The sequence below is a fragment of the Colletotrichum karsti genome (genome assembly GCF_011947395.1).
Source record: "Colletotrichum karsti strain CkLH20 chromosome Unknown Scaffold55, whole genome shotgun sequence".
NCBI classification, from domain to species: domain Eukaryota; kingdom Fungi; phylum Ascomycota; class Sordariomycetes; order Glomerellales; family Glomerellaceae; genus Colletotrichum; species Colletotrichum karsti.
Genome location: NW_024065955.1, coordinates 24542 through 51075, shown reverse-complemented (window position 1 = coordinate 51075; position 26534 = coordinate 24542). Strand labels below are relative to the sequence as shown.

The following is a 26534-nucleotide window of genomic DNA, read 5'->3' as shown; positions in this document are numbered from 1 at the left end:
ACTCAGGGACTAAGCCTGTTGATCGTCCATTTGTTCTCCTCGCCCTCTACCTTGTCGTACACGAACCGATCATGAAGCCGGCTCTCCCGGCCCTGCCAGAACTCGATCCGGTCCGGCACAATCCTCAACCCGCCCCAGAACTCGGGCACCGGGATCTTCTCCTGCCCCTCGAACCGCTCCTCGACCTCCTTCACCCAGCCCTCCAGTTGCGCCCTCCCGTCGTCATTCTCTTCCTTCCCGTCGTCCTTCTTCGGCTCGAGGACCTGGCTCTGCCGACTGGCCCACGCCCCGATCCGGCTGCCGCGCACGCGGGTGTCGTAGTAGACCTGGCTCTCCTCGGGCCTCAGCCTCTCGGTTGCGCCCTCGACGCGGACCTGGCGCTGCAGGGCCTCCCACCAGAAGGTCAGGGCGGCGTGCGGGTTCGACGCGAGGTCGGCGGCCTTGCGCGAGGTGCCGAGGTTGGTGTAGACGACGAAGCCGCCGCGGGCGTCGAGCTCCTTGAGGTAGACCATGCGGGCGGAGACGCGGCCCGAGGGGAGCGACGCCGTCGAGAGCGTGCACGTCTCCGGGTGCGCGACGGCGCGGGAGTCCTGCGCCGCCCGGAACCAGGCGTTGAACTGCGGGATCGGGGAGCCCGAGGGGTCCAGGTCGCGCCGGTGCAGCGCCGAGAGGGTGAATTGGTCTGCGCGCGTGTTTTGCGCCGAGCCGGCGGGGGCGACTGTGTTTTGTTAGTTGGTGTGATGAGTGATTTGAGTATGGTATGAGTCTGAGTGAGCGAGTGATTGAGTGATTGAGTGAGGGAGTCGATTTAGGGGTATCTCATCCACGAACGTTATCACTCTCACTACCTCAACTACACAGTCCCAACGGCACAATACTTACAAATGAGCTTCTCGCTCTCTGGCGGGGGATGAAGAGCCATCTTGAGCGATCTCGATATCCTGTTGGCTAGACCGGGCCGCATAAGGTAGAGGAAGTTTTGGTAGTTACGACTACAGAAAGGGCGAGCTGAGCGTTCTATCCTTCCTGTTCTCGTATTCAACGGGCCTAATGCAAGTCGCTGGCGTGATATCAAAAAAAGAGTTGGTGGGATGAAGGACTCATGATATGACACCACGGAAGCTCTCTCATGATGCTTGCATTTTCGGAGAAAGAGGGGAGAAGAGGGACCCCCCCACATTCCAAGGAAAGCGTAGAATGTTCCACCCAGGCGCGTCACCTTCAAGGTACATGCGTAAAATGCGGTGGTCGGCGCAGGTGGGTGGCGTCCTCCCGTCTTCTCCACGGCCTGCAGAAAATCGGATGGATGGGACGGTGGGTGGAGACGGCGGCGCGGTGCAGGGACGAGCCCGGCTCCGATCGGGCCCAAGAGAGGTACTTCCATGGCTACGAAACACACGACACACACATACACACATAACACACACACATAACGTAAGAAACCAAATAAACGTATTTCATTCCGTATATGTAACGGGAGGGGGTATCATATCGTAAACGTCGTAAAACGCATTCAGATACGCAAATACGTATACGTACGAAACAAACGTACGCAACGCATCACGCTCTGCCCAAATAAACCAAATACAAAACCAAATAACCCTACACATGGCGCAAGCCATGACGTCTAAACGCGTTTACGCCGGTGGTTTAAAGTAGTTGCTTCTACTTTTAGTCTATGTATCGCGCAAACAGAAACCCCGATAACTCCAAACGTAACCCTGAAGATCTAAACTTTTTATGCCTTTTTCATATTCCGGTTCCGAGACAAGGAAATCAAATCACAACGTCTATGGTGCCATAACCAACGCAAGCAACGCCATGCGGCAGTACAGACCATATCTCATCTGGGGGAAATGTCAGTGTGCGTTCCAAGCGGCGGGGGATTAGGGGGACATACCTGTCTGAAGTAGGCCGCACGCTGGTCGGTGTCGACCTCCGGCGCGATCTCCTCGTTCCTGGGAAGGGGGTGCAGGATGCACATGTCCTTCTTGGCCGACTTGAGGGTGCGGTTGTCGATGCGGTACGAGTTCTTGACCTTCTCGTACTCCTCGACGCTCGGGAAGCGCTCCTTCTGGACACGAGTGCAGTAGAGAACATCGCTGCGGCCGAGGATCTCGGGCGTGAGCTCCTCAGACTCGCAGAGCAGCTGTCCGGAAGCGATGAGGTACTGGCGGACCTCGGCGGGCAGGGCAAGTCCCTTGGGAGAGACGAGCTGAACCTGCACGCCGTAGTCGCGGAGGAGGTAGATGAGGGAGTGGACAGGGCGGCCGTAGAGAAGGTCACCCACGAAGGTGATGGTCAGGCCCTGAACAGTGCCCAGCTCCTCACGGATGGTGAAGAGATCCAGGAAAGCCTGAGTGGGGTGCTCCTTGCTGCCGTTGCCGCCGTTGATGACGGGGACAGGGGCGTATCTGCGGGCAACCTCGACGCTGGACTCCTCAGGGTGACGGAGGACAACGGCGTCACCGTAGCAGCCGAGAGTGCGGAGAGTGTCCTGGAGCGTCTCGCCCTTCTGGACGGAAGAGTGCGAGGTGGAGATGACGACGGTGCGTCCACCAAGTCTCTGCATCGCGGCATCGAAAGAAGCCGAGGTGCGGGTAGAAGGCTCGTAGAACAGAGTGCAGAGGACACGGCCACGCAGGATGTTCAGAACACCCTCACGCTGGACACCCAGACGCATCTGCTGGGCCACGGTGAAGAGGTGGTGGAGATCAGCACGAGTGTACTGAGTCACCGACAAGACGCTGTGGCGCTTCCATGAGGAAGGCTGAGACAGGAGGTCGTGAAGCTTGGAGCCGATGGCGGGGTGCAGGGGCGGCAAGCTGAGCTCGTCGAAGGTGCTGACGCTCTTGTTAGGGACACTACCATCTGCAGAGCGAAGCTTGGACGGCCTGGAGGTGTTGAACATGGAAGGACGACGGTCGCGGGGGCTCTCAGGGTGAGTCATGGACTGGAGCTGAGGCTTGATGGTGGGCGACATGGGCAGAGCGCCGTGAGTCGACATGTCCTTGCCAAGGGCAGGCAGAGAGAGCAGCTCTCCATCCAAGCACACGGTCTTGTCCTGGAAGGTCACACGCTGGACGGAACCACGCATGGTGCGGCCCTGGAAGGGAGACCAGCTGGCGGAGGTCGACTGAACACCGTAGGGACGATCAATCTCGACCTCGACGCTGGTGCCGACCTGCTCGTGCAGCTCGAAGATCTCCTTAGGGTTGTCATAGAGGCGGGCCTTGATGTCCTCAATGGTCAGCTTGCCCTCGGTGACGGAGGTCAGCAGGAGAGGCAGAGCATCGGCGATGCCAACCGAGGGATCGGCGCCCTTGCCGAGGGAGCTGGCAAGCTGGTAAGGCAAGCTGCCAATGGAGAAAACGTCAATCGTGCTCAGGTACTCCCAGAGAGCGTTCTGGTCAGCCTCGGTGGGGAGGAGAGCGCAGTCGGGGAAGTCGTTCTGGGAGAGGTACAGGGAGAAGATGGAGACGTCGCAAGTAACCTTCAAGCCCTTGGCCTTGCTAAGGGCAATCAGCTTGATGTCATCCTTGGTGGAGACAGAGGTGACGTGGATTCTGCGGTTGTGCAGGCTGGCCAGGAGCAGGATGGAGGCCAGGTCAGTCAGCTTGGCGTCGGTGACGATGGGCTTGTGTGTGGGCCACTTGTCGAAGTGGGCAGTCACAGCGGCGACCTTGCTGATGTTTCCAGACAGGTGGTTGAAGGGGATGAAGAGCGAACCAACTTCACCAGTGACGTGGCTGATCTGGTCAGAGTTGTCCGAGGTGGCAGTGACGGAGAAGTTGAAATCGCAGTAGCCACCAGCCTTGCTGCTCTGCTGAGCGACTTTCAGGGTGACAGCATCCGTGATGGAGCCGTTGACACCGACGGGCATGATGCGGACCATGGAGAAACCAGCCGAGATCGAGGCCTTGGTGACAGCCTGGAGATCCTTGCTGGCCTGGGTGGCGATACCAGGAACGAAGGCCGCGACATTGATCAAACCAGGCAGAGTGATGGTGCGGTGGCTGGTCTGGAAGTCACGAGTAGCCACATCCAAGCCGAAGTGGCGGGCAATGGCCTCGACAAGGATCTTGGCGTTCTTGACGTTGGTGACCAGAGGAATCTGGTAGTCAACAGCCATACGTCTGGTCTGGTAACCCTTGCTCATGTAGTTGGCAGGACGACGGTACTTGTTGTTGGAAGGCAGGTTGATGTACAAGTCAATCATGTTCTTGGCCAAGTGCTGAGTGAGAGAGAACTCGGAGCGCTGGTCCTCCTGCTCGTTGGCGAGGACCTCCAGGTACTGCACGGGAATGTTGTGCTCCTGGAGGAAATCAGCGGTACCGGCGGTGGCAAACAGCTTGTAGCCGAGGCGAGCAAGCTTCTCCACGGAAGGCAGCATCTCCTTCTTGTCCTTGTAAGAACCCATGGACAGGAGGATGTTGGCCTTGGGGATCTTGAATCCGGTGGACATCAGAGCCTTGAGGTAGGCCTCGTACTTGTCAACACCGAAGCAAGCAACCTCACCGGTGGAAGCCATCTCAACACCCAAAACAGGATCGGCGCCAGACAGACGGGAGAAACTGAACTGGGGGACCTTGCAAGCCACGCAGTCGGGAGGGATCGTGGTGGGGGGGTACTCGACGAAAGGCCTGCCGGTGATAGCCTTGGTGGCCATCTCGATCAGGTCGACACCCATGACCTTGGAGACGAAGGGGAAAGATCGGGAGGCGCGAACGTTGCACTCAATGACTTTGATGTCGTTGTCCTTGGCGATGAACTGAATGTTGAAGGGACCGGTAACGTTCAGAGCAGCACCAATCTTGCGAGTAGCCTCCTCGATTCTGGCAATAGTCTCCTGTTCCAAGTCCTGGGGAGGGAGGATGAGAGTAGCGTCACCAGAGTGAACACCGGCGTTCTCGACGTGCTCGGAGATGAAGTGGCCGATCACGACACCGTCCTTGGCAACGGCATCCATCTCGATCTCCTTGGCGTTCTCGATGTACTTGGTGATGACAACGGGGTGATCGCGCGAAACCTCGGCAGCCTGAGCAAGGTAGTTCTCGAGGTCCTGCTCGGAGTAGACGGTGTTCATGGCAGCACCAGAAAGGACGTAAGAAGGTCGCACCAGGACAGGGTAGGACACAGCCTGGCAGAACTTCTTAGCCTCCTCGAAGCTGGTCAACTCCTTCCACGTGGGCTGGTCAACACCAATGGTATCCAGCATACGAGAGAACTTGTAGCGGTTTTCGGCGTTGTCAATCATCTCAGGAGAAGTACCGAGGACCTTGACACCGGCACGGTGCAGAGGCAGAGCGATGTTGTTGGGGGTCTGACCACCCATGGCACCAAGGATACCAGCAGCATCCTCCAACTGGTAAATGTCGAGAATGGACTCCAAGCTGATGACCTCGAAATAGAGCTTATCAGCTTCGTCGTAATCAGTACTAACCGTCTCGGGGTTATACTGGCTGGCATGTTAGCTAAATATTCATTGCGCGTGCGTCGTGGTGTTGATGTTGGTGATGGTGTTGTTCTTGTTCTTGTTGTGGGCAGTGGGGATGAATAAGCCAGCGACGACAGCGACGACAACAGCAACAACAGAAATAGCAGGGACGACGGCAAGAACCACGGCAAAACTAGCAACGACAGCAGCGACCGACCGCAACAAGTTGAGGGCGTAAGGAATGGGATTGTGAATGCAAGAGAACGGCCGACCTGTGAGAGGGAGCCACTCATGAAAGCACCTTCCCAAACCTTCACCGAAAACAGGTGTTGTGTGATTGAGAGGTAACGGGAATAAAGAAGAAATTTGGAACTTACGTTAACCATGATGGTCTTGAAGCCATCCTGGCGCAGGGTGCGAATGGCGCGGACGGAGCACCAGTCGAACTCGACAGAGGAACCGATACGGTAGACACCAGATCCCAGGACCATGATACCGTGATCATCAAAGGAGACATCGCTCTCTGAGGCGTTGTACGTCAGGTACAAGTAGTTGGTGAAAGCAGGGAACTCAGCAGCAACAGTGTCAATTTGCTTGACAAAGGGCATGATGTTTGCCTCCTGTCTCAGAGTGCGCACAGCAATCTCGTTGGAGCTCCAGAACTTGGCAAGCTGGCGATCAGAGAAACCAAGTCTCTTGGCCTGAAGGAGAATATCAGGGGACTTGGAGATGTCGCTGGTGGTGTAGTTGGTCATCTTCTTGGAGAAGTCGCTCAAGCCCTTGAGCTTGTGCAGGAACCACTTGTCGATCTTGGTGAGCTCCCAGATCTTGTCGACGGTGTAGCCAGTGTGCATGGCGTTAGCAATGGCGAAGAGGCGCTGGTCAGAGGGGGTCTGGAGCTCGTCGTCGATGGACATCAAGGCCTTGGTCTCGCCGAAGCCGAGGTTGTGGAAATCAATGGCGCGGATAGCCTTCTGGATGGCTTCCTCGAAACTCCTGCCGATGCTCATGACCTCACCGACACTCTTCATGGAAGAGCCCAGCTGGGTAGAGACACGGGTGAACTTCTTCAAGTCCCAACGAGGCATCTTGACAACGACGTAATCGAGGGAAGGCTCGAAGCACGCGCAGGTCGACTTGGTGACGCTGTTCTTGATGTCCTTCAGGGGAATGCCGAGACCGAGCTTAGCAGCGATGAAGGCCAAGGGGTAACCGGTAGCCTTGGATGCCAGCGCGGAGGATCTCGACAGTCTGGCGTTGACCTCGATAATGCAGTACTCCCTGGAGAAGGGGTTCAGGGCGTACTGGATGTTGCACTCTCCGACGACGCCCAAGTGACGAATGACGTTCACAGCCGTGGTGCGCAGCATGTTGTAGTCCTCGTCAGACAAGGTCTGGGAAGGGGCGACAACGATGGAGTCACCGGTGTGAATACCGAGAGGGTCGAAGTTCTCCATGTTGCACACCGTGATACAGTTGTCCTGAGCATCACGGACGACCTCGTACTCGATTTCCTTCCAACCCTTCATACTGCGCTCGATAAGGACTTGGGGACTGGCGGCGAAGGCCTTGTTGCAAAGGTCAAGAAGCTCGGCCTCGTTGTTGGCGAAACCACTGCCGAGACCACCCAAGGCGTAAGCAGCTCTGACAATGACGGGGAAGCCAATGTCCTTGACGCAGGACATGGCCTCCTCGACGTTGCTGGCAGAAGCAGACTTGGCGCACTTCTCGCCGATGGAGTCCATGCTGCGAGCGAAGAGCTCACGGTCCTCAGTGGTGATGATGGTGTCGATGGGAGTACCCAAGACCTTGACACCGAGCTCCTCGAACTCGTCCTTCAGCTGGATACCGACCTGGAGCGCGGTCTGGCCACCGAAGGTGACGTAGATGGCATCGGGTCTCTCGTACTGGATGACCTTGCGGACGAAGTCGGCGTTGACGGGCAAGAAGTAGACCTTGTCGGCCAGACCCTTGGACGTCTGGATGGTGGCAATATTGGGGTTGATGAGGACGGTGTAGATGCCTTCCTCCTTCAAGGCCTTGATAGCCTGGGAACCGGAGTAGTCGAACTCTCCAGCCTGTCCGATACTCAGACCACCGCTACCGAGGACAAGGACCTTGCGGGGGTGGACACGAGGGTGCAGACGCTCGTTCTCCTCGATGGTGCCGCCGGGGAAGCTGACAGGGGCGTTGAGCTTCTTGGGGTCGGCGGCGCAGTCCTGGATAGTGCTGATGAAGACATCGAAAAGGTACTCAGTGTCACGAGGACCGGGTGTGCTCTCGGGGTGGAACTGGACACTGAAGTAGGGCTTGGAAAGGTGGGCAATACCCTCGTTGCTACCGTCGTTGGCGTTGACGAAGAGCTCCTTCCAGTCGGCCGTGAGAGAGCTGGAGTCGACGGCGAAACCGTGGTTCTGCGAGGTGATGTGGCACTTTCCGGAGATCATGCTCGTGCAGGGGATGTTGTGACCTCTGTTACCGAACTTCATCTTCTCGGTCTTGGCTCCAGAGGCGCGGGCAAGCAGCTGGTGACCCAAGCAGATACCGAAGACGGGGGTCTTGGTCTTCTCCATGGCGGCCTGAATGTTCTTGACGGTGATGTCGAGCATGGCTGGGTCACCGGGACCGTTGGACAGGAAGAGACCGTCGTATTCTTCACCGGCTTGTTTTACGAGATCGTGGTCCCAGGGGCACACGAGGACTTCAACACCACGCTTGAGGAAGCACCTCAGCTGGTTGTACTTCATACCGACATCCAGGCAGAGAACACGGATGGGTCTACCGGACGGGTGCTTCTTCACGGCGACGCTCGCGGGAGGCTTGTAGAGCTTGGGAGCCTTAATGGACACTAAAAAGAGGATGAGCAAGAGCCGGACGCGGGAGTGTTCGGCGAAACTCACCCTCAGCTACGAGGTTCTTCTCATTGGGGTTCACCCAGTCTACGGTCTGGAAATCATCGGCGGAGAAGGAGGCGAGACCATTGACATGGCCGTGGGTGGTGCCGTTGGTGATGGTCTTGTTCTGGAGCAGCAAACGGCCCAGCGTGCTGCCCTGGCTTCTGAGGCGCTTGGTGAGCGCTCTGGTATCAACGCCGTAGATGGCGGGAACGCCCTGCTCCTTGAGCCAGGTGCCGAGGGAGGACTCGGCCAAGAAGTGGGAGTAGTCCTCGCCGGCGTAGGAGGAGGCGACCAGACCAGCGACGTGGATCTGGGAGGACTCGAAGTGGGCGGGCAGGTCGCCCAGGAGCTCGTCGATGGTCTCCCGCGAGGGGACACCATAGTTGCCGACGAGGGGGAAGGTGATCACCAGAATCTGGCCGCGGTACGAGGGGTCTGTCACCGACTCCGGATACCCCACCATGCCAGTCTGGAAAACCAGCTCGCCGGCAATGCTCTTCTGAGCACCAAAGCTGTAACCCTGGTAGACGGAGCCGTCCGGAAGCTCGAGAGCCATGAGGCCCTCGTCATCGGAGCCGACGAGGCGGGCCGAGGCCGGAGGGAAAATGGTGGCGGCCATCTTGTGTGTGATCGAGAATCTTCGTGCGTGATGCGGGGCAACGAATAACGACGGAGGGGGGGGAGGAAGAAACTCTCGTGAAGGTACAGCAAAAGAAGTGCTCAATGAGCTCGTCGTCAGAGGCTCGTGGGATGGATCAGTAGCTTCCCAGCGATCATCTGCCACGATAGATCTTCGGGAAGTCGCGTGAGGTTCTAGACAACCATGTTAGAAGGAGGAGAAGAAAAAAGAGAGAGGAGGAAAAAACGAAAAAAGAGGGTGCAGCCAAAAGTTTTTTTTACATAGTCTGAGAAAATTCGTCTGGTCCCCTCCCTGGCAGGTGTGTGAGAGCGTTCAGGGTGGATTGGCCAATGAACAGGCACAATCCTTGGACGGCGGGACTGAGAGCTGCACTGACACAAATTCCGACTTGCAGAATACGGCACTTGACAGCAGGCGGTCAGAAGAAACCGGCTTAGCGCCATCGTCCAAGTGGGCAGAAAAGATTGATGTTGCCGCTTCTAGCCACAAGGCGGGCCGCGGGGAAGAGCCCAGCACGCCTCGTCGCCCAGAAAAATCCAAGCCCAAATGCAAATGGCTGAGATTGACCTGCAGAATTTTGATCAATCTTGTTGTTGTTGTCCTGCAGAATTTTTTTTCTCTCTCTTCTCTGCTCGACACTAGCGCTGAAGCTTGGAGGCAGATGCGGTGGCCGAGTGGATCGCGATGCATCACCCCGACGGCCGAGTCACGATCTGCCACCAAACTGCCAGATTCTCTGTAGGCTAGCTCACACAAGGCATTTGCTCATGAGAGAGTTTTTTTTTGTGGCCGAGAATAGGGCTACTAAAATGAACCGTTGGTTTGACTCGTATACACAAATGTGGTGAGTCCTTAGGTTGATAGGAATATTTGTGTGTTATTCTCGTTGCGTGGCGGGGGACGAAAGGCTGGGGTTGCAGGTGAATGGAGGGGCACGAGGGGTCCAGGCGAGTTCACCTGAAGCTCACCGGGCAAGGTGAAGGTCGCTCACCTTGCATCGCCGATGCCGGCCCTGACAGTCTCAGTGGAGTGCGCCTGTCCCAGACCTGGGGCAACCACAACGGCTGGAACGCAGATGTGTGCGAATTGCGCATAGGCTCATTGGCTCTGCTTCTTGTGTTCACGAGTTCAGTTGTGGCTTTCTTTTTTCCTTTTTTTTTTTTTTTCCGGTGGTGGTGGTGGTGGTGGTAGCTTCTACCGCAATACTTCATTGAACTTCATTTTTCAAAAACTGAAGCACACGCTACCTGGTTCTTCAGTCAGTCTATTTCAGAACATCATCATCAGTTTGGTATTGATCTCGTGATGTTGCCCACTCTGGAACATGTCTTCTGCGTCTAGATTGAGAGTCTTTGGAATGTACCACGGTGCGCCCCAGCAACGGGAGTCTGGGCCGCATGTCTCGGTTGGCATTCCGAACCTTCAGGACGATAAGAAGGAATGCAGTGTGTCAGTATGAGGCAAGTCAAGTGACGAAGCTGGCATTCCGCAATATTAACATGCGTGTAAGCTTGGCTTGTTTGGGTGAGTTGCAGAACAATGAGCACCTATCCGCTAGACGAACGACTAGCTTCCCAATGGCTGTAGGAATGGTCCGGCCTGGAGAGAATGACACAGCGTGAACGTTTGGCCCGGCTCCCACAGCGTCAAGTCGGAAAGACTGTGAGGAGAGACTGCGGGAATTTGTAGAAATTTCCTGTTGCCCAGCATCGGGTTCGCATCGCACACTTGCAGCGCCGGCGACGCATGTCTCTGTGTTGGCAGGTGGTGGAACACGGGGTTAGCTCGCAGGCCGCCCACCGTTGAGATGTCATGCTAGGTGTAGTGTCTATGCTGTGCTGTGCTAAGGTATGCTGTGCTGGCTGGGCTGAATCTGGTGATGGCTCTAACCCTGGAGGAGATCTGAATCGACAAAATCGCCGATGATCATGTGTTCCGATGTAACCTGGCATGACGGGCTTCCGCTGCTGCTTGCGTGCAGGCCCTAGACACGTTGATGAGGGTCTCGACATGGGACATCCAAGATTGCGGAGGAGACGTTGGCCGGTGCGGTGAGGCGGAGGATGAGGATGAGGCTGGGGAACGGGGCGAGGGCATCGTCGTGACGGATCTTTCTGGTTGTTCCTTGTGCTTGCGCTGTCCAAGACGGCTCCCGAGTCTTGCGAAAGTGGTGTGCGAGTACCGAGCCGAGGGCGAACTCGTCGAGGATGGGATGAGGAACGGCAGAAGCACCGCGCAAACGGCTGGTGTAATACCATGTAGGAAGAATTAGCAGGCATCGCAGGTTCAAGCGGGTGTGACCCCCAAATGCAGCGTCGCACCCCGGCGTGAACAGGTGCCATCTGTGCATTTGTGCGTGTGGGCGATGCCAATGGCGGTGACGGGCTTGACCAACGGGAGGGCCGAATGGGTCGGGGTGTTCTGAGGTGGGGTGGGAACGAGAGCAACTCAAGCTTCACTAGAGCAGAGGATTGCGACTCTGGGGCTCTAGACGTGGGTTGACCGACTCGCCGATGTGGTCTCCCCGCCTGGAAAGTTGTGAAGTGTGGTTGTGGTGTAAGTGCCGTCGACGTGATCGGAGGAAGTATGCGGTGAGGGTCGATTGTCTGGTACATGTTCCATTGTGCCATCCAGTTGGTGATTCAGGACCATCAGAGGTTCAGAACCAAGACGCAGAGTCGACCCATTGGAAGGGGCCCAGGCCAACCGCAAACACGAACCCCGGCATCGAGCATCAAGTGACGAAGCGCGGCCGCGCATACCCATGATACCCGTGGCCGTGGTCGCAGAGAAGACGACGGCTATTACCTTTTAGCTGCACGCAACAGCCCAGGGCCTCGATTGGCAAGTCTCAGCTGTCTGTCTGCGACCCCTCCATGTCTGTCCTCCACTCTTTGTCGGGGTGGTAGAGAAGGAGAGCTCGTAGAAAAAATCATGCGGTTGCATGTCTCGCCCGTTTTTCGTCTGATGGCGTGGGTTTTTTATGTCGAGGGATTTTTCTTCGTCCTGAAGTCGAGATGAAGCAGAGCCAGATGCTATTCAGTGTTGCTGCGTCTTGTTAGTTAATGCCTCTGCCCTCCTTCGGCTTCCTCTTTTCGTCCGTCTCTCTTACCTGTTGCCTCAATATTGCTGCGTCGACTCAGCTAGTGGTCTAAGAATACTTTTTGGTCTGGAGTCCAAGCCGGTAAGCGTGTGGTGGGTTCAGAGGTGCACAAAGAACAAGGTACCCCGGCATTGTTTTATTGGTGTCATTTCGCAGGCGAAGAGAAGAAGGGCCGTGGGTTGCTGATTTCCATGTTGGCGAGCACTTGCAGCAAGCGTCCCCCACTTTTTAGAGGCCAACTGAGGTCCCCCCAAGTCCCCCCCAGGGATCGTGCACTAGCACGTTTGTAGCGTCTTGCGAGCGACTTGATTCATCAATCTCGACTTCTCAAGGCCTGGGCGACGTTGGATCTTGGATGGACAGTGGGCTCACTCGCTGAAATCCAATCCAATGCTTCAATGTAGGTCCCCACAGAGAGTGAGCGCGACGTGACACCCAACTCCACCACTCATCAAGCGCGTCAAGTCTCTCTCTCTCTGTCTCCTCTCTGCAACTGCTCACCTGTACCTGTCCAAGAAGGGCATTCCATGGCATCGAGTGTGTGTGGTGTCACTACCTTTCTGCTCTCTGCATGCTGGTGTGTGGCGGGCGACGTGGGTGGTGTGCTGCGTCACGTCTTCTTATCGCAGGCCATCCCGTCCAATGCTGCAATGCCGTCGTCACCGACTATTTTCATCGTCAGCTTCGCTTTCTCTCTAACACCCTGAAGTAACCAAAACCAAGGCCAGCAACATCTTTTACACATACCTACCTACCTTAGTCTTTGCGGAGAAGGACGACCGGCACTTCCTCTGACAGCACCTCCATATTTGACTCCTTAACTACCTTACCTTACACCGGAGGACTGCCTGATGCAGTATCTCTCGCCTTGCCGTCCAGTGCCTTTTCTCTTGTTGTCCGACGACGCTAAAAATCCCATCGTCCTCTCTAAATCTCGATCCGCGCTCCACGCGCATGTTGCTTGCCGTCCTCATCACCTAACACCTCCCAACCTCTAGTCTGTTTTCTTCCTTGTACACTTATTACCTACTACACTACCTTACTTGACCTCTTCTGTCCTTCGTCTGTTCTTGTCAAAGGGAAGACTCTGCCCGGCTTCTCCACAAAACACTGCATCGTTTTCTGCGTCTCGACCACGGGGAATCCTGGACCTGGCCTTACCTCAGGTTGCTTGCGAATACCGGGCCTGGACTTTTCTTATTTACTCCCGCGCCTCGCCTGCCACCTCCCCCTACCTCTCTTCTTACCTTCTCGCGCCTCCTCTTGGCTTTGCCCTTGCCGGTGTGCTCTCCTCGGCCTTTCGCATCCAACTCTTTCGCGCCGGTGCCCTCGAACCGCCGCCCCTTCTTCGCGCCTCCTTATCTGTTTGTACCCTGCCTCTCCCCCATGGCGCTGTGAGACGCGATAATACAAGGCGGCGGGCTGCATCTATCATTCCGACTGGACAATGTTTTCCTCTCTGCTGCGACCCAAGCAGAGCAATCGCAGCCGTCGCATCGACCGCCTTCACGATAGGCATTCGCCGTCCCCTGGACCGGCTTATCGCCACTACGGCACCGGACGACACCCCTCGGCTGACTTCACCGAGGCCGACGATGATGAAGAGGAGGAAGACGAGGAAGAGGACGATGGCGTAGGCCAATCCGGCGACGATCATGACGATAACGACGGCCTCGACGACGAGGACCAGCCCAATCGCTCCCTGCCCGTCCTGCCTCTCTTCTCAGAGACGTATCTCGGTACGCAAATAGAAGCCTTCTACACTTGGCGCCACAGACAAACTAACATTGATCTCTTTGTAGACTCCTTACCTATATACAGCATTACCCACGCAATCCGCATCATCATCCAGACCCGAACCGAAACGACGTTAACATGGGACCAAATACGCTCGCCGCAGGTCTCTCAGTTCCTGGTCAAGCCTATGCAGCAACAGATCAGGACTGCGCAGTTTAACCGCGCGACCCTGTACTGTCTCATGGCCAACTGTTTGCAGTTCAACAAGGAGGGCCAAATGTACCCGGGCAATGCTGGGACGAGTTACACCAGGGCTCTGGTGTGCGAGTTGCTTGCGCTGAAGCTCCTGAAGGAATACAACACCCGCGAACTGATCGACGCCCTTTCGTACGACTTCTACCCTCTCCAAGGTCTCCCCGGAGCCCAGCCAGCCAACGCGCCGAAAAACGACGTGAAGAACAAGGCTCGCCTCACGGCCGCCCGAACCTCGACTCTTGAAGTTGCCATTCGTGCCTCGGCCAAGCACTTTTTGGCCCACCCACTGGTTGTGCAGCAGCTGGAGGCCATTTGGAACGGAGCCATCAGCTTCTACTCGTCGCAAGACAGTTTACATCGCGACCCCCCACCCTCTCCGGTTCAAGGCCAGCCAGATGCGAGAACGCCTCTTTTAGGAGCACCGAGTCAAAAGGAGGGACTGCCGAACCATACCACGGCTGGAAGACGCAGCGTCATTCTCTATGATCCTCGTCAGGCGTCTCTGTTCAAGCTATCTCGTTTACGAGTTCCTCGCTACAGATTCTTCCTCTCGACGCTATCGCTGCTCGTCCTCATTGGCTTGTTCCTCGCAGTCCTCGCTCAGCGTTCAGCTCGTATCAGCTCGTTGGAGCTGATCTTTTGGTTTTGGAGTGCCGGGTTCATGCTGGATGAGCTTGTCGGGTTCAACGAGCAGGGTTTCTCGCTTTACATCATGAGCTTCTGGAACGTCTTCGACCTGGGGATCCTGGTTTTGCTGATTGTCTACTACTTCATGCGTGTGTACGGCGTGTTCCTTGTGGACCCGAAGCATTGGAATGACTCTGCGTACGATGTGCTTGCCGCGAATGCCATTCTGCTGCTGCCCCGTATCTTCAGCGTGCTGGATCACTACCAGTACTTTTCCCAACTGCTCATCGCGTTCCGTTTGATGGCAGTTGACCTAGCGGCGGTCGCCATTCTCATTCTCATAGCATGCAGTGGGTTTTTCGTCTTCTTCACACTCGCCGACAGCAACAACGATGCGGCAGACATCGCCTTCAAGATTTTCCAGCTTTTGATGGGCTTCACTCCGGCTGCTTGGGACGTGTAAGTTACTTCCCTACAGGCAGCACTTCTCCCGCTAACTTTTAACAGATGGCCTACATACAATTGGCTTGAGAGGGGCCTCATGGCTTTCTTCCTAATTCTTTGCCACTTCGTTGTTGTGTAAGTTGGACCTCACCTCTCAGCGGCGACTCCAGCTAACAATCGCAGCACAATTCTCATCACAGTTCTGACCAACTCATTCATGAAGATCGCTTCCAACGCCAGGGAGGAGCATCAGTGAGTGAAACTCAGCCATAACCCTCAATTCGCCTTGCTAACATAGATCAGGTTCCTCTTCGCCATCAACACGATCTCCATGGTCAAGAACGACGCCCTGTTTTCCTACGTCGCACCAGGAAACATTTTCGCGTGGTTGCTCATGCCGCTGCGGTACTGCATGCCCCTGAAGCATTTCGTCCGACTGAACAGAACCATCATCAAGGTCACGCATTTCCCTCTGCTCTTCTCCATCTTCCTCTATGAGAAGTATTGGCTTGCGCCGTCAATGTTCGAGCCCACGGATCTCGTGGAAAACCAATTCCACAGCCGTGACAGGACCATCTCTTTCGCCGACCCAGCCGCTCGCTCCGCTTTGTTCAGCCCCAATGTGCGGGTTCGCGAAGAATCGGTCACTGGCTACCAGAAAGACCACGCGCTGGAAGAGGTGTTCCGGCGCGGACCCGGAATCACCACTCTGCGAAACCAGAGGCGTAACGAGCGAAGGAAAACGCAGCACATCAGAAATTGGATGGATCAGAATGATGAGGCGGATGGTGCGTCCCCTCAGGTTGGTCAATGGTCTACGATGGATGGCGGTCAAAGCATCCGACCAGACTGGCATAGGCGGCTGAGTCTGACGAGGGAGCTTCGATCGCAGAGATCTCGTCAAATATCAGATATCAGATCTGCCGCGAGCGATCCTGCAGATCTTCTGTCGCAGCCCGCCATCGGCTCTTTCTTCCGGGGTATAGCCGCGGCAACCAAAGCGAAGGAGGAAGAGAACCAGCAGACGGACGCAGACGGAGACGACGAGCTCGTCACGAACGACGAGGAAGAAGAGGAGGATGTCGCCACGAACGCAGGCGAAAGTCGTGGGGTGCCGATCATCCACCAAACCCAGATTGACGACTACTTCACCACGGTACCTTTGTCTAAGCGATTCAGCGCTCCTCCTCAGACATCGTCATCTGTGGGTTCAAGCGGACGGCCGTCCATACCGGCAACCCCTCGCTCTGCACGCCGTATGCCTCACAGCCGGACCATGTCGACTAATACGATCCTCTACGCCCCGCAGGAATTGCGACGGCCACCTAGCTCGTCCTCTCATTCCCCCGACCCGCCTCCGACTCGCGCGCGTGTGCAAAATGGTCGAACCGCGGTCGTCGAGCCGGCCGTTGCTAGCGGCCACCGCTCACCACGCCGCCAAACGTACGTAACGACGAACACACGACCTAGGCCCATCATGCCGCCTCGGGACGCGACACAAACCGCGCCGAACCGTGCGGGCCTGACGGGCATCGACCAGCGGCTTCGCCCGAACCAGATGAGGCGACTATCCTCGGTTGACATGAGCATCTTGTCAGATAACATTGCACCTGACGACCCCACCGGAGGCATGCCGTCGAGCTTCCAGACGCAAATGGCCATGGCCTTGATGAAGGACGCACGAATGGGCGGAGCAGGACGCGGCCAGGACACCGGCGACAGCAACCGCATGAGCAAGCTTGTGCTTGCACGAATGAAGACTTTGGAAGAAAGTTTCGCCGACGTGGCCAGGGAGCTGCGCGGGCTCAAGACGAACTCGAACTCGACTGCGCCGACCACCCGCCGTAACTCGTCCGGCGAGGAGTTGCAGAAAATTTCGGGTCTCGCGAGCCCGGACGTGAGAAAGGAGGGCGGGGGCGGCGACAGACCCAAGATGGTCAGAAGGACTACCGGGAAGCGCCCCCCCAGCCGCAAGAGCATGTTGGAGCCCAAGGTGGGCTTGCTGAGCGCGAAGGCAAAGGGCAAAGAGGTCGCGCACTCGTCGGGCGACGAATCCGACAGCGAGAGCCTGGCGCCGACGAAGCGAAGCTCTATGTAAAAGGGGAGAAACGCGTTTTGATTTGCTGGGCATTTTCTGGCGCGCTATACCTCGGTCACGGTTTAGTGATCACCGCATCGCTGGGGCGTTTGGAACCAGAAGCCTTTGAGTGCTCTGGGAGTTTGTCGATTTCTCTATCTTTTGACAGGCATGCAGCATATACACCGCGAGCTGGCTGCGTAACGCGTTTGGACATGTGGATGGAGTAATGATGTTGTTTTAGTCTTTCTGGATCGGCCCGAGTCCCATCCACTCGGGATCGTCCAAGTCTCCTGTATTGATACGTACAAAAAGTCATTATCTCTTCCATCGTTGTCTCGTATCATTCCCTCGTGCTGCCTCGTGCTGTCGGTTGGGGCGCTTCAACCATGGAATTTGTAGTTGCCCAAGTGTCCGTAAAACGGCGTCGAAGCCGTAATGATCTTCGTGAAAAGTTGGGTCTTAGATTCCGCCTCCGCTGCGGCCCACGCTCACATGATACGGCGCAAGTGACCGCTGGTTCAGCTCGTTGGTCCGGATGCTATTGGCTCGGTATCTGATGCCGACGACGGCGGTGGTGATGAACATGGTGGCCAGGAGGAGACCACGGTGACGGCTGTGTCCGGGGCTGTTAGTCTTTGGTTCTCACACATGGAGACAGTTCGGAGAGGGAGAGGAGGAGGAGGGCGGACTAACAACGCCGGACGCATCTGCATCTGGGATGCTGTCATGGTTGGCTTGGGGTCCATCTCGGACGAGTGTGCGGTTGTAGATGTTATTGCTAAACCAGCTTGATCACAGAGTTGTGGGGAGCATACGCGTTTGTAGAAGAGTCAGATTAACAACCTGCCAGTCGTGAAAGGAAGACATGTGTGTGTTAAGTAGGACCAGAGCTTGCCATCCCCCCCCCCCTCTTCCCTCCCTCGGCACATACAGCTCTAGCTCCGGATCATGGGGCGGATGTGGAGGGGCGGGGACAGTTGTGTGTATATGTGTTTTTGTTGGGGAAATGGGGAAGCTTGTCTTGGATGAATCATTTGCGTGACCAGATTTCGGGGAAGATGTGGTTTTTAGTGACGCTAATCAGGTACTGCGGAACCTAGAATGAAGCGTAACGAACGACTGCCGTGACAAGGGTTTGCTGGTTGGGCTCTTGGAAGGAGGATGAGGGGAGGAGGGTTAGGGGAGATGGGTTGGCGACTGGATAACGCGGTAAGTTTTGGCGGCGTTGGCTTGGCTGGCTTGCGCACGCGACGTGGCTAACGTTCGTGGGATCGGTTTACATGCTTAAGGAAGAGATCCTCCAAGAGAATTTGGGTTGTTGGATGTTGAATTTAACCCGAATCCAGAAGCTGCACGGATTGAAGCGTTTTTACGCGGACAAGGGACTTGAAGATCATTTCGATGGATTCCTGACAGTCTGAAGTTCGGAAGAAAACCTCGTCGGCTCGTGACAGTACGTTCCTCGATGATAAGGAGCCGAGTGTTTAGAGTTGGAAGGATTTCAGCCGATGTCTCCGATGAGTTGGGTTGGGGGAGCCGTAGCAATCTTGGTCTCGGCCTAAGAACCTAGGAAACTCGACATGTGGGGTTCCGGGCTGAAGAGTTGAGCTGGACCGAGTTGCGGTGTTCCAAGGATGTTTCTTGTAGTTTGGAATTTGACAGGTTACAGGGACTGGTGCTTGAAGAGATTTGATTTACGGTTAGTGTCCGCAAAGTGTCTATCGAGCAGTTCTTGACGAGTTTGGGGGTATGTACTTGTAGCTTGAAACAGCATGTTTGAAGAAGCTTATTTAACGTGGAGAGCTGAGAGATGAGATCGATTGAGTCATTCTAGGTGATGAAAAAATGGCTTTACCTTGCAGTTGAGCTGAGAAGTTTGAGTACGAGATAAAAGTTGTACCCGGGTTGACCGCTTCGCTACCTCTGTTAGGAATGCCTCTTCAGCTCTAGAATTCTGTGTACCGATCGTGTCGGATAAAATTTCCAAGCCATTAAGAAATATCGTGTTAGAGAAACCCGACTTTTATTCCTACAGTCTGTATTCTAACCCACTCGGAGATTCCTAAATTCCCGGCGACGAGAGGCCCCGGCCGAGTGGGGATCTGATGGTTACCAGAAGCGGCAAGTGAGGTTCCCGCTAATTAGTATTAAGAGCCGGCCGGGACGGGGCCCGGGGGGTCCACGATTCGCGATACCCCACAGCCGATGACAGGCAGCAAACGGGAGGCATGTTTTAGGAGCAGATTACTGGTTCCTGGCGTTAGCAATGAAAGCTGTGATTTTTTTTGACGTGGGTGTTTGGCGGGACAAACAGACCTTTTGACAGAGACTTGGCTTAGCGGCTTGCAACGGCAATTGGGCGGGAAGGTTTCCTCCATTGCAAAGACTTTGGGTGATCATTCCCGGAAAAGATCAGCATCATTCGTCTAGGCATCCTTCTTTTTCCCTTCCTCGACGAATCGCCAGTTTTCTGTTTCGATTCTTCAGGAGGCCGCGTCTCGAAATCATCCCTTGTCGTCAGTAAGGCCTCGTGGTCCTCATGAGGCCGCTCAATCACTCTCATCCACTGAGAATTGCTTACTCTGCTTTTTACGAGTTGCCTACGAGATACCTAGCTACCTAGCGTGACGAAGGGCGAATCGAGTCAATGAATGCAAATCAACCCGTGGATCAAAGCACCTATCACATTTCCGATGCCGAGTGTCACGGGTTGCCTCGCTGCCTCGTCTTCCAATTCGGTTCTGCCTTTGCATTCGCTGATGCGCCAGGGCCTGCGCCAGCCTGCATCGGAACCGCCACACTCTCACAGAAGTACCTCAGCCCAAGTCATCTTGTGAGACGCGTCCATATCTTATCTCACAAACCCCTCTCTGCTTGGTAGGTATTCGAGCCTCACTTGAATCTCACACCCTTGAGGTCGTTATTTCTACGACTGACATTTTTACAGATTTGGTCACAAAAAAAAAGCCCCAGCCCTGACCAAATTCCCAATTCCTTGAGCTTTCTAGAGCTTTTCCATACGTGATAGAGACTGTTGCTCTGGTCGCTGCCCAGGTGGGGAGCCTAGACTCATCTGCCTCGACATCTGACTCTTCGAGGCCTTGCTGCCTGGACAAGGCTACGCAACCCCGACTTTGACCCTCCCACTCGGTGCGCCCGATTTGAGACCTTTGAAGCGTGGCAGGAAGCCGACTTTGCTTCACTTTATCATAACGAGCTTTGTCGACTAGCTCTCCTTCACATCTTTTTCCCGCACCCCCTCCTCACAACTCCCCTTCTGCCGCAAAGGTCGCGCAACTCGACATTCTCACCCTCGTTGGGCGGTCCTTACGCAGGCGTCTCTCATTTGCGCCCGAAGCCACAGTCATCCCACCAGACTCTTGCGACACCAAGATGTCAGACCGGAACATGGACAGACCCATCCCTTGGTCCGACCAGGTTTGGGATGATTATTATGAGTCTCCCAACGAAACCGGCCCTGGAACCGCGGAGAATGGAGACAATGTCGATCTCGACGAAGTCACCGATCTTGCGGCGAACCAAATCCCTGAGGGCCTCAGACGCCGCCGTGCCGTTGATACAGCCAACGACGGATCTCCTCAACGTGAGCGCTGGCGAGTCCTCCTGGACGAGTACGAAAAGTCCAAGGTGGCCCCCCTCCCGTTCAAGAACTACTCAGCCAGGCCGACACCCGCCATTCCCGGCTCCGCGGCCCCGAATGATTCAGAAGAAGGCAATCTTATCGACCTCGACGAAGCTGTGATAAACCAAGACGCCGAACACCATGGTTTTGAACAAGATCCATGGGGAGGCACACTTACTGAGCACGAGATCTCCGGTCCCACGCCTTACCCGCCCAGCGAACCCTTCCCGTCTCTCATTCAATCCGGACCGTCTGTGCCGATGATCAATTCAGCCAAACGCGACATGACGCACTCCGAGGACCGACAGTACTCTCAGTACCTTCTTCACAAGATCCAGAATGAGCTGTCGGAGGGTGATACTCTGATCTTTGTCGACTTCCCGGCTCCCGTGGGCAATGCCGCTGATAATGTCGACTGCTCTGTCAACTACTGGGACTCGGTACAATTCCGCATGGACTCCAAGAAGCTCCTGGGCACCGGATCGTCCAAGTTTGCAGACATGCTCAACCCGTCTTACCAGTTCCGCATTCAGCGCCGCCGAAAGCTGGTCAACAAGCTTCCCGAGGGCGTCAAGTTCGTCCTCGATCTAACCCCGCCTTCCGAGGGAGACGATCTCGTCTTCCAGATGACTGAGGTCTCTCTGACGCCCGGCATCATTAACTGGTGGACAGCGGGCGACAAGCACGGTGTCGACGACTACGTTGTCCGCGGACACGACGACATCTGCTGTTGCTGGAGGGATGAACCGCAGGATTTTGCAGCCAAAGTTGACGCTGCTTTGGCGATGGAAGCTGTCGCTAACACCGACAACAAGAAGCCAGACACAAACGCATTTCGAGACGACGAGCTGGACCGCGCCATCGAGAGGGCAATCGCTCAGAGCTTGCAAGACAGCTTGCCTGAAGAGGTCAAGGCTCCGGCGAAAGCATCTTACTCTGTTAAGGGAGCTGCTGCGAGGTTGCTGATGAAAAAGTCGACGGGAGAAACAGCCCCTGATCCGATCCCTACCTGGCGCCAGATTCCCGACTACTGCCCTGTCCGCCATCGCGTCAACATTCTCCGACTGATGTGCATTATTGCCGACAAGCGAGTGCTCCTGGATTCTGCCCCTCGAGTCTGGACGCTGGTGGCCGTGGCGAAGATCCTGGACTGCACGGATGCCATTGTAAGTTCACGTTCCTCATTACCCATGGGCTTCTTGCTGACTTGGGTCGCAGCGTGATCAGGTTCTTCAATGGCTCATGAGCCCTAGCAATACCGTTCTCGTCGAAGTCCTACCGGAAGAGAGTCTGCAAATCGGTGTGGCGTTGAAGCTGGATGATATCACGCAGTGCGCCTTCCGCGTCTTGGTCAATGAATTGGCTATCGAAGAGGCCGCAGCCCCCAACGGCATTCCCAAAGCTGCTCCCTACACCGTCTTTGGCCGCCGGCGCCATGACCCCGGTGACGACCTCAACAACCTCATCCAGCATGCCGCCCGCGCCATGGTCGAGCGCGTCACTCGTTCCGTGAGAAATCTCACGAGTCCCACTATCTACGACGACCTGGAAAACCCCCAGTGGACTCGTTTGCAAGGCCTCATCAAGATGCTCAAAAGTATCTCCAGCCACTTTGCCGTTCGCAACGCACTTGCCAAGGCAACGGAGTTAAGCTCTGCATTGGAGAATAACTGGAAAAGCCTCGTCATCAGCGAAGGCTTTAACCAGCTTTTTGACGGCGACCAGCTGATACGGATCGACGACTACCGCGCCACATACGTCGACGTTCAGCACTTCCATCGCTTCGAACTGATCTACAACCAGTTCAACGACGTCCAGAAGGCCCTCTGTCCCTTCGTATACGAGAGTATCAGCAAGAGATGGGGCACTCTCGGGGACACCATGACATTCCTCGCGACGGGAAAGAATCTCCACAGCCTCTCGAGCTCGCTGTGGTACGCCGTGGAGATCGTGATGCACCACCACCCCGAGTTCAGGCAGGACCCGACTTGGCAGCCGGTGTTGCCCGCGCGGGCGCCGCCCGGTATCTCACTGGACCCCGGACGTCGCGTTTTCAACGTTTCCAAGTTCGAGCAAGATCTCAAGCACTTCCTCCGCCCCTACTGCTATGAGTTCATCCGCGCCGACTTCGGCATCCCCATGTTCATGTCATCGCATCTGCTGCTCAACCTGACGCACAATGAGTTCAAGTTCCTCCCTCTCTGGGCCGGCGGTAACGACGACGGCACCGGCGGCGTCTTTGAACCCTCTCTTCCACCCGCCGATTACGGACCCGCGGGACCTGGACCAGCTTACCACACGGGGGCTACTATTCCGTCCGACACGTCGAGCGTGGCCGGATCTATGAGCAGCGAGCTTAGGCAGCTCCGTCTGGACGGTGGCAGTACCGTTGGACCCGGCAGTGTGGATGTCCAGGATGGCATCTCAACCGTGTACGGCCCGAACAGGGTCATCGCGGACGATGTCTCCATCCACTCTGAGTCGTTCACAGATGGCGGGTCAGAGTTCGCGCAAGCCAAGTACGCTATTCCCGCCGACGGGCAGTCGATCGGTGATGCTGTTGAGAGACTGGTGCTCGACGAAACCCCCGATCAGTCGGACACCGATGCGAGCTTCGGCCTCGACAATGGGGAGGAGGACGACGATATGGATGATATCATGACGGAGATTGGTCCTGAGGATAGCCGATCCCGGGAGGCGACTCCGGAGCCCACGGTTGAGGTCGACACCCAGTCCTCTTCGAGTAGCGCGCAGCCAACCACCACGACGTCGGCCACAAAGGCGCCCTTCTTTTCTGATCAGTTTATGACGACCACGGCAGACGACTCTGATGATGACATGGTCTTGATTTGAGCTTCACGTTGAGGACTTGGCTTTGATATTTTCTGTTTTGCATGATGTGATCTCTTTTGGGCGTTCAGGGGGGTTGTGATAGCACAGGATGTGCATGGACGATGGATGTTACACTCGAGGGCATTGAAAAAGTATTGCTCCCCAACATGGGGGCAAATGACCATTCATGATACAGACACTCAGGCAGATGACAGGCAGCTTTGTACAGCAACTTCGTACACATAAATTGAAAGGATAATTTTTGTGAGGAAAGCTGTGGTCCTTCATAATAGTCTGAGCAGATGCCTTCGGGAACCGAAAGCCGAGCAGCTAATGCAGTGTATTCCAGCTCGCCAAACTGTGAGCCTTCTCATCGTATTGTGGTATTTTCCCTCCGTCTATGCATGAACTCCCATCCGTCCTATGTACTCCAGTAGCCCGAGCCCTCTCTTCATCCCCTATTCAGCGTGTTTCCAGAGCCCTTGGGGTTCGCCTCGACGAACTCGTCCCACGCTCTCGCCTTCATCGTCTCCTCGTCCGCCTTTTCGTAATCATCTTCATCCGGCTCGGGCCTGTGCCAGCTCGCGTCGCCGCCTCCCTCAATGATACCGCCGCGCTCGCGCTCCACCTCGAGGTACTCATCGATGCTCATCGTGGGCAGGTTGTGACCCGGCCGGAACACGTTGGCAGCCATCTCTTGCCTGTTGCCCACGAGGGTGAACGGCTGCAGGGGCTTACCCTCCTTGGACAGCAGCGGGCCGCCGGACTGCCCGAAAATGCTGTGCAGCCGGCGCGGCGCCTCCAGCCTGTCCGTGAAACCCTCGGCGGTGCGGTCCTCGGCGCGCCGGCGGTTGTCGTCCTCGACGGACGTCGGCGACGGCATCAGCGGCACCGTGGCCTGCGCCAGGATGTCCAGCTCGCGGTTGATGCCCTCCAGGCCCTGGAACGCCATGTGCGCCGCGTAGGCGGCGTGCGCGAGGTGCAGGTCGCGCACGATCTCGTCGTCGCCCTCGTCGTCCTGGTACCGCGGGTCGCGGCGCAGGGTCTCGAGGCGTTGCTTGAGGGCCTTCTCGGCCTTGAAGTTTGCGATCTTGACGTCGCGGCGCTTGGCGGGGTCGGTGCCGCCGAGGGTGGAGAAGGCGACGGGGTCGTCGGTGTACTGGGAGTAGAGCTTCTTGTTGGGCCCGTCGAGGAGGTCGTAGGAGTCGAGGAGGCCGAGGAAGGTCTCGTAGGACTCGCGGGCGCGTTCGAGGGCGACGCGGCGTTCGATGGGGCGGCGGGAGGGGGTCTTCTGGTGCAACTCGGCGAGGTGGAAGGTGATGGGAAGGTATGGCAGGGAGGTTGTCGGGAGGTCTTCGAGCGACTCGTTGGGGGAGAAGAGGGCGACACGGGAGATTATGTCGAGGCAGGACTCGTACTCGGTGATGGCGGTGCGGAGGTCGTCGTGGTAGGTGGGAGAGGAGGCTTCGTAGGAGTTTTCGAGGATGAGGCGCTTCTTCTCGGCCGAAGCGAAGACCTCTTTCAGAGTCTGGGGTTTGTCTTCGTCCGACATGCTGGCGGTTTAGGGTATCGTGAATTCGAGCAAGGTGGTTTGTCGGAGGGGATGGAAGGGTAGGCAGAGGAGAAGTGGGTATCAGAGGGTAAAAAGAGAGGCCCTGAACAGTACAGGTCTTTTGAGGGGCTGGAGGCGATTGGAAGCTTTTGATGGCGCGTGACGGTTGGAGCTAAATTAGCAATCCAACGCTACCTCGACAACCGTAGGAAGGAAGTATCACGACTAGACCCCGACGTTTCTTAGGTTGGTGGCGATGGGATTGTTGGGTGCCCCGCCCCAGGGTCTAGCTTCTTATCTTATCTAATGTTCCATTAGCGTCTAGAACAGTGGGGTACATGCAGGGGTCAACAATATCACAGAGTTCCGGGTTGGAATTGACTTCAGCGAGTCTCACTTTATGGCGAAAGTATTGATGACTTGCATTATGTGCCGAAGCACTTTATTTTAACTCAACTCAACTCATAAACCCCTGGTTTGAAATTTCTGCTGTTTACGATTACTTGTTTCCACTTCACTTATGATAACGAGGCCTGGCCCTCTGGGTGTAGTGAAGTAGCTTTGACGGTGCTCTCTGCGTGAACTAACTTGTCTTGCTGGAGGCAGCCTGTGGTGGTGATTGAAAATGGAATATTTAGCCAGAAATCAGGCCAAGCTCAACTTTTCCTTTCATTGGCAGGAACTCGGGCAGCTCTATGTTTGCTGTATTGGATCCGTTTGCCCTTATGTTGCTACCCGAGCCTGGCTCCAAATCAGAAAACCAGAGAGATTGACTGAATCCTAAGTTTACTCTGGATTGCTCTTTCCCCGTCGTCTCGCTCTATTCTTTCCTTCCTTCTTATGTCTCTTGCAGGCTTAGATCTTCGCAATCCGCCTACTTAAGTGCGGTCTCTACCTTCCATACCTCACTTCATCCCCTCCACACCCAAATCCAACACCCTTCACTCACATCACAACAACTTCACATCACCAGACCTATAGTAAGGTATCAACGAGATACCATTATAGAATCTTGGTGTTGAAGTTCGGTGTGAACCCAGTCAATTCAGGCCCTCGTTTCCACCCACTTCGTCAGAACTCTCCCCCATCCTTCTTCTACATTAGAACGGGTGCGGCGCTGGTGAGGGCCCCAACCACCTCCTCTCCCACCCGTCAGACCTGTCTTGTCTTTTCTCTACATTTGACATCAGAACTTTGAATCATTGGGTTGCGCCTTCCTTGAAGTTACGTACTTCACACTGCTTGTCCCTTCTTCAGGAAGTCTCCGGTGAGATCACCTTCCTCAAC

At 55.9% G+C, this 26534-nt stretch overlaps 4 protein-coding genes across 4 annotated transcripts; 2 read left to right on the top strand and 2 right to left on the bottom strand.

Annotated features, from left to right (window-relative positions):
• Window positions 1-2: 2 nt before the first annotated feature.
• On the bottom strand, window positions 3-8953 carry CkaCkLH20_12153 (uncharacterized protein; the record flags this gene model as incomplete). The annotated part of the gene is made up of 6 exons (XM_038894866.1): window positions 3-718; window positions 883-992; window positions 1810-1847; window positions 1901-5458; window positions 5815-8285; window positions 8338-8953. 6 exons carry the CDS (start codon window positions 8951-8953, stop codon window positions 3-5), a joined length of 7509 nt encoding a protein of 2502 aa, XP_038739767.1.
• Window positions 8954-13524: 4571 nt separating this feature from the next.
• On the top strand, window positions 13525-17238 carry CkaCkLH20_12152 (cation channel family; the record flags this gene model as incomplete). Its single annotated transcript, XM_038894865.1, has 5 exons — window positions 13525-13816; window positions 13880-15155; window positions 15204-15275; window positions 15324-15392; window positions 15444-17238. The coding sequence occupies 5 exons, from the start codon at window positions 13525-13527 to the stop codon at window positions 17236-17238; spliced, it is 3504 nt and encodes a 1167-aa protein (XP_038739766.1).
• A 3375-nt stretch (window positions 17239-20613) lies between these two features.
• CkaCkLH20_12151 (uncharacterized protein) lies at window positions 20614-23716 on the top strand (the record flags this gene model as incomplete). Its single annotated transcript, XM_038894864.1, has 2 exons — window positions 20614-22029; window positions 22082-23716. 2 exons carry the CDS (start codon window positions 20614-20616, stop codon window positions 23714-23716), a joined length of 3051 nt encoding a protein of 1016 aa, XP_038739765.1.
• A 430-nt stretch (window positions 23717-24146) lies between these two features.
• CkaCkLH20_12150 (tor signaling pathway regulator) lies at window positions 24147-25247 on the bottom strand (the record flags this gene model as incomplete). The annotated part of the gene is made up of 1 exon (XM_038894863.1): window positions 24147-25247. One exon carries the CDS (start codon window positions 25245-25247, stop codon window positions 24147-24149), a length of 1101 nt encoding a protein of 366 aa, XP_038739764.1.
• Between the last annotated feature and the right edge of the window lie 1287 nt (window positions 25248-26534).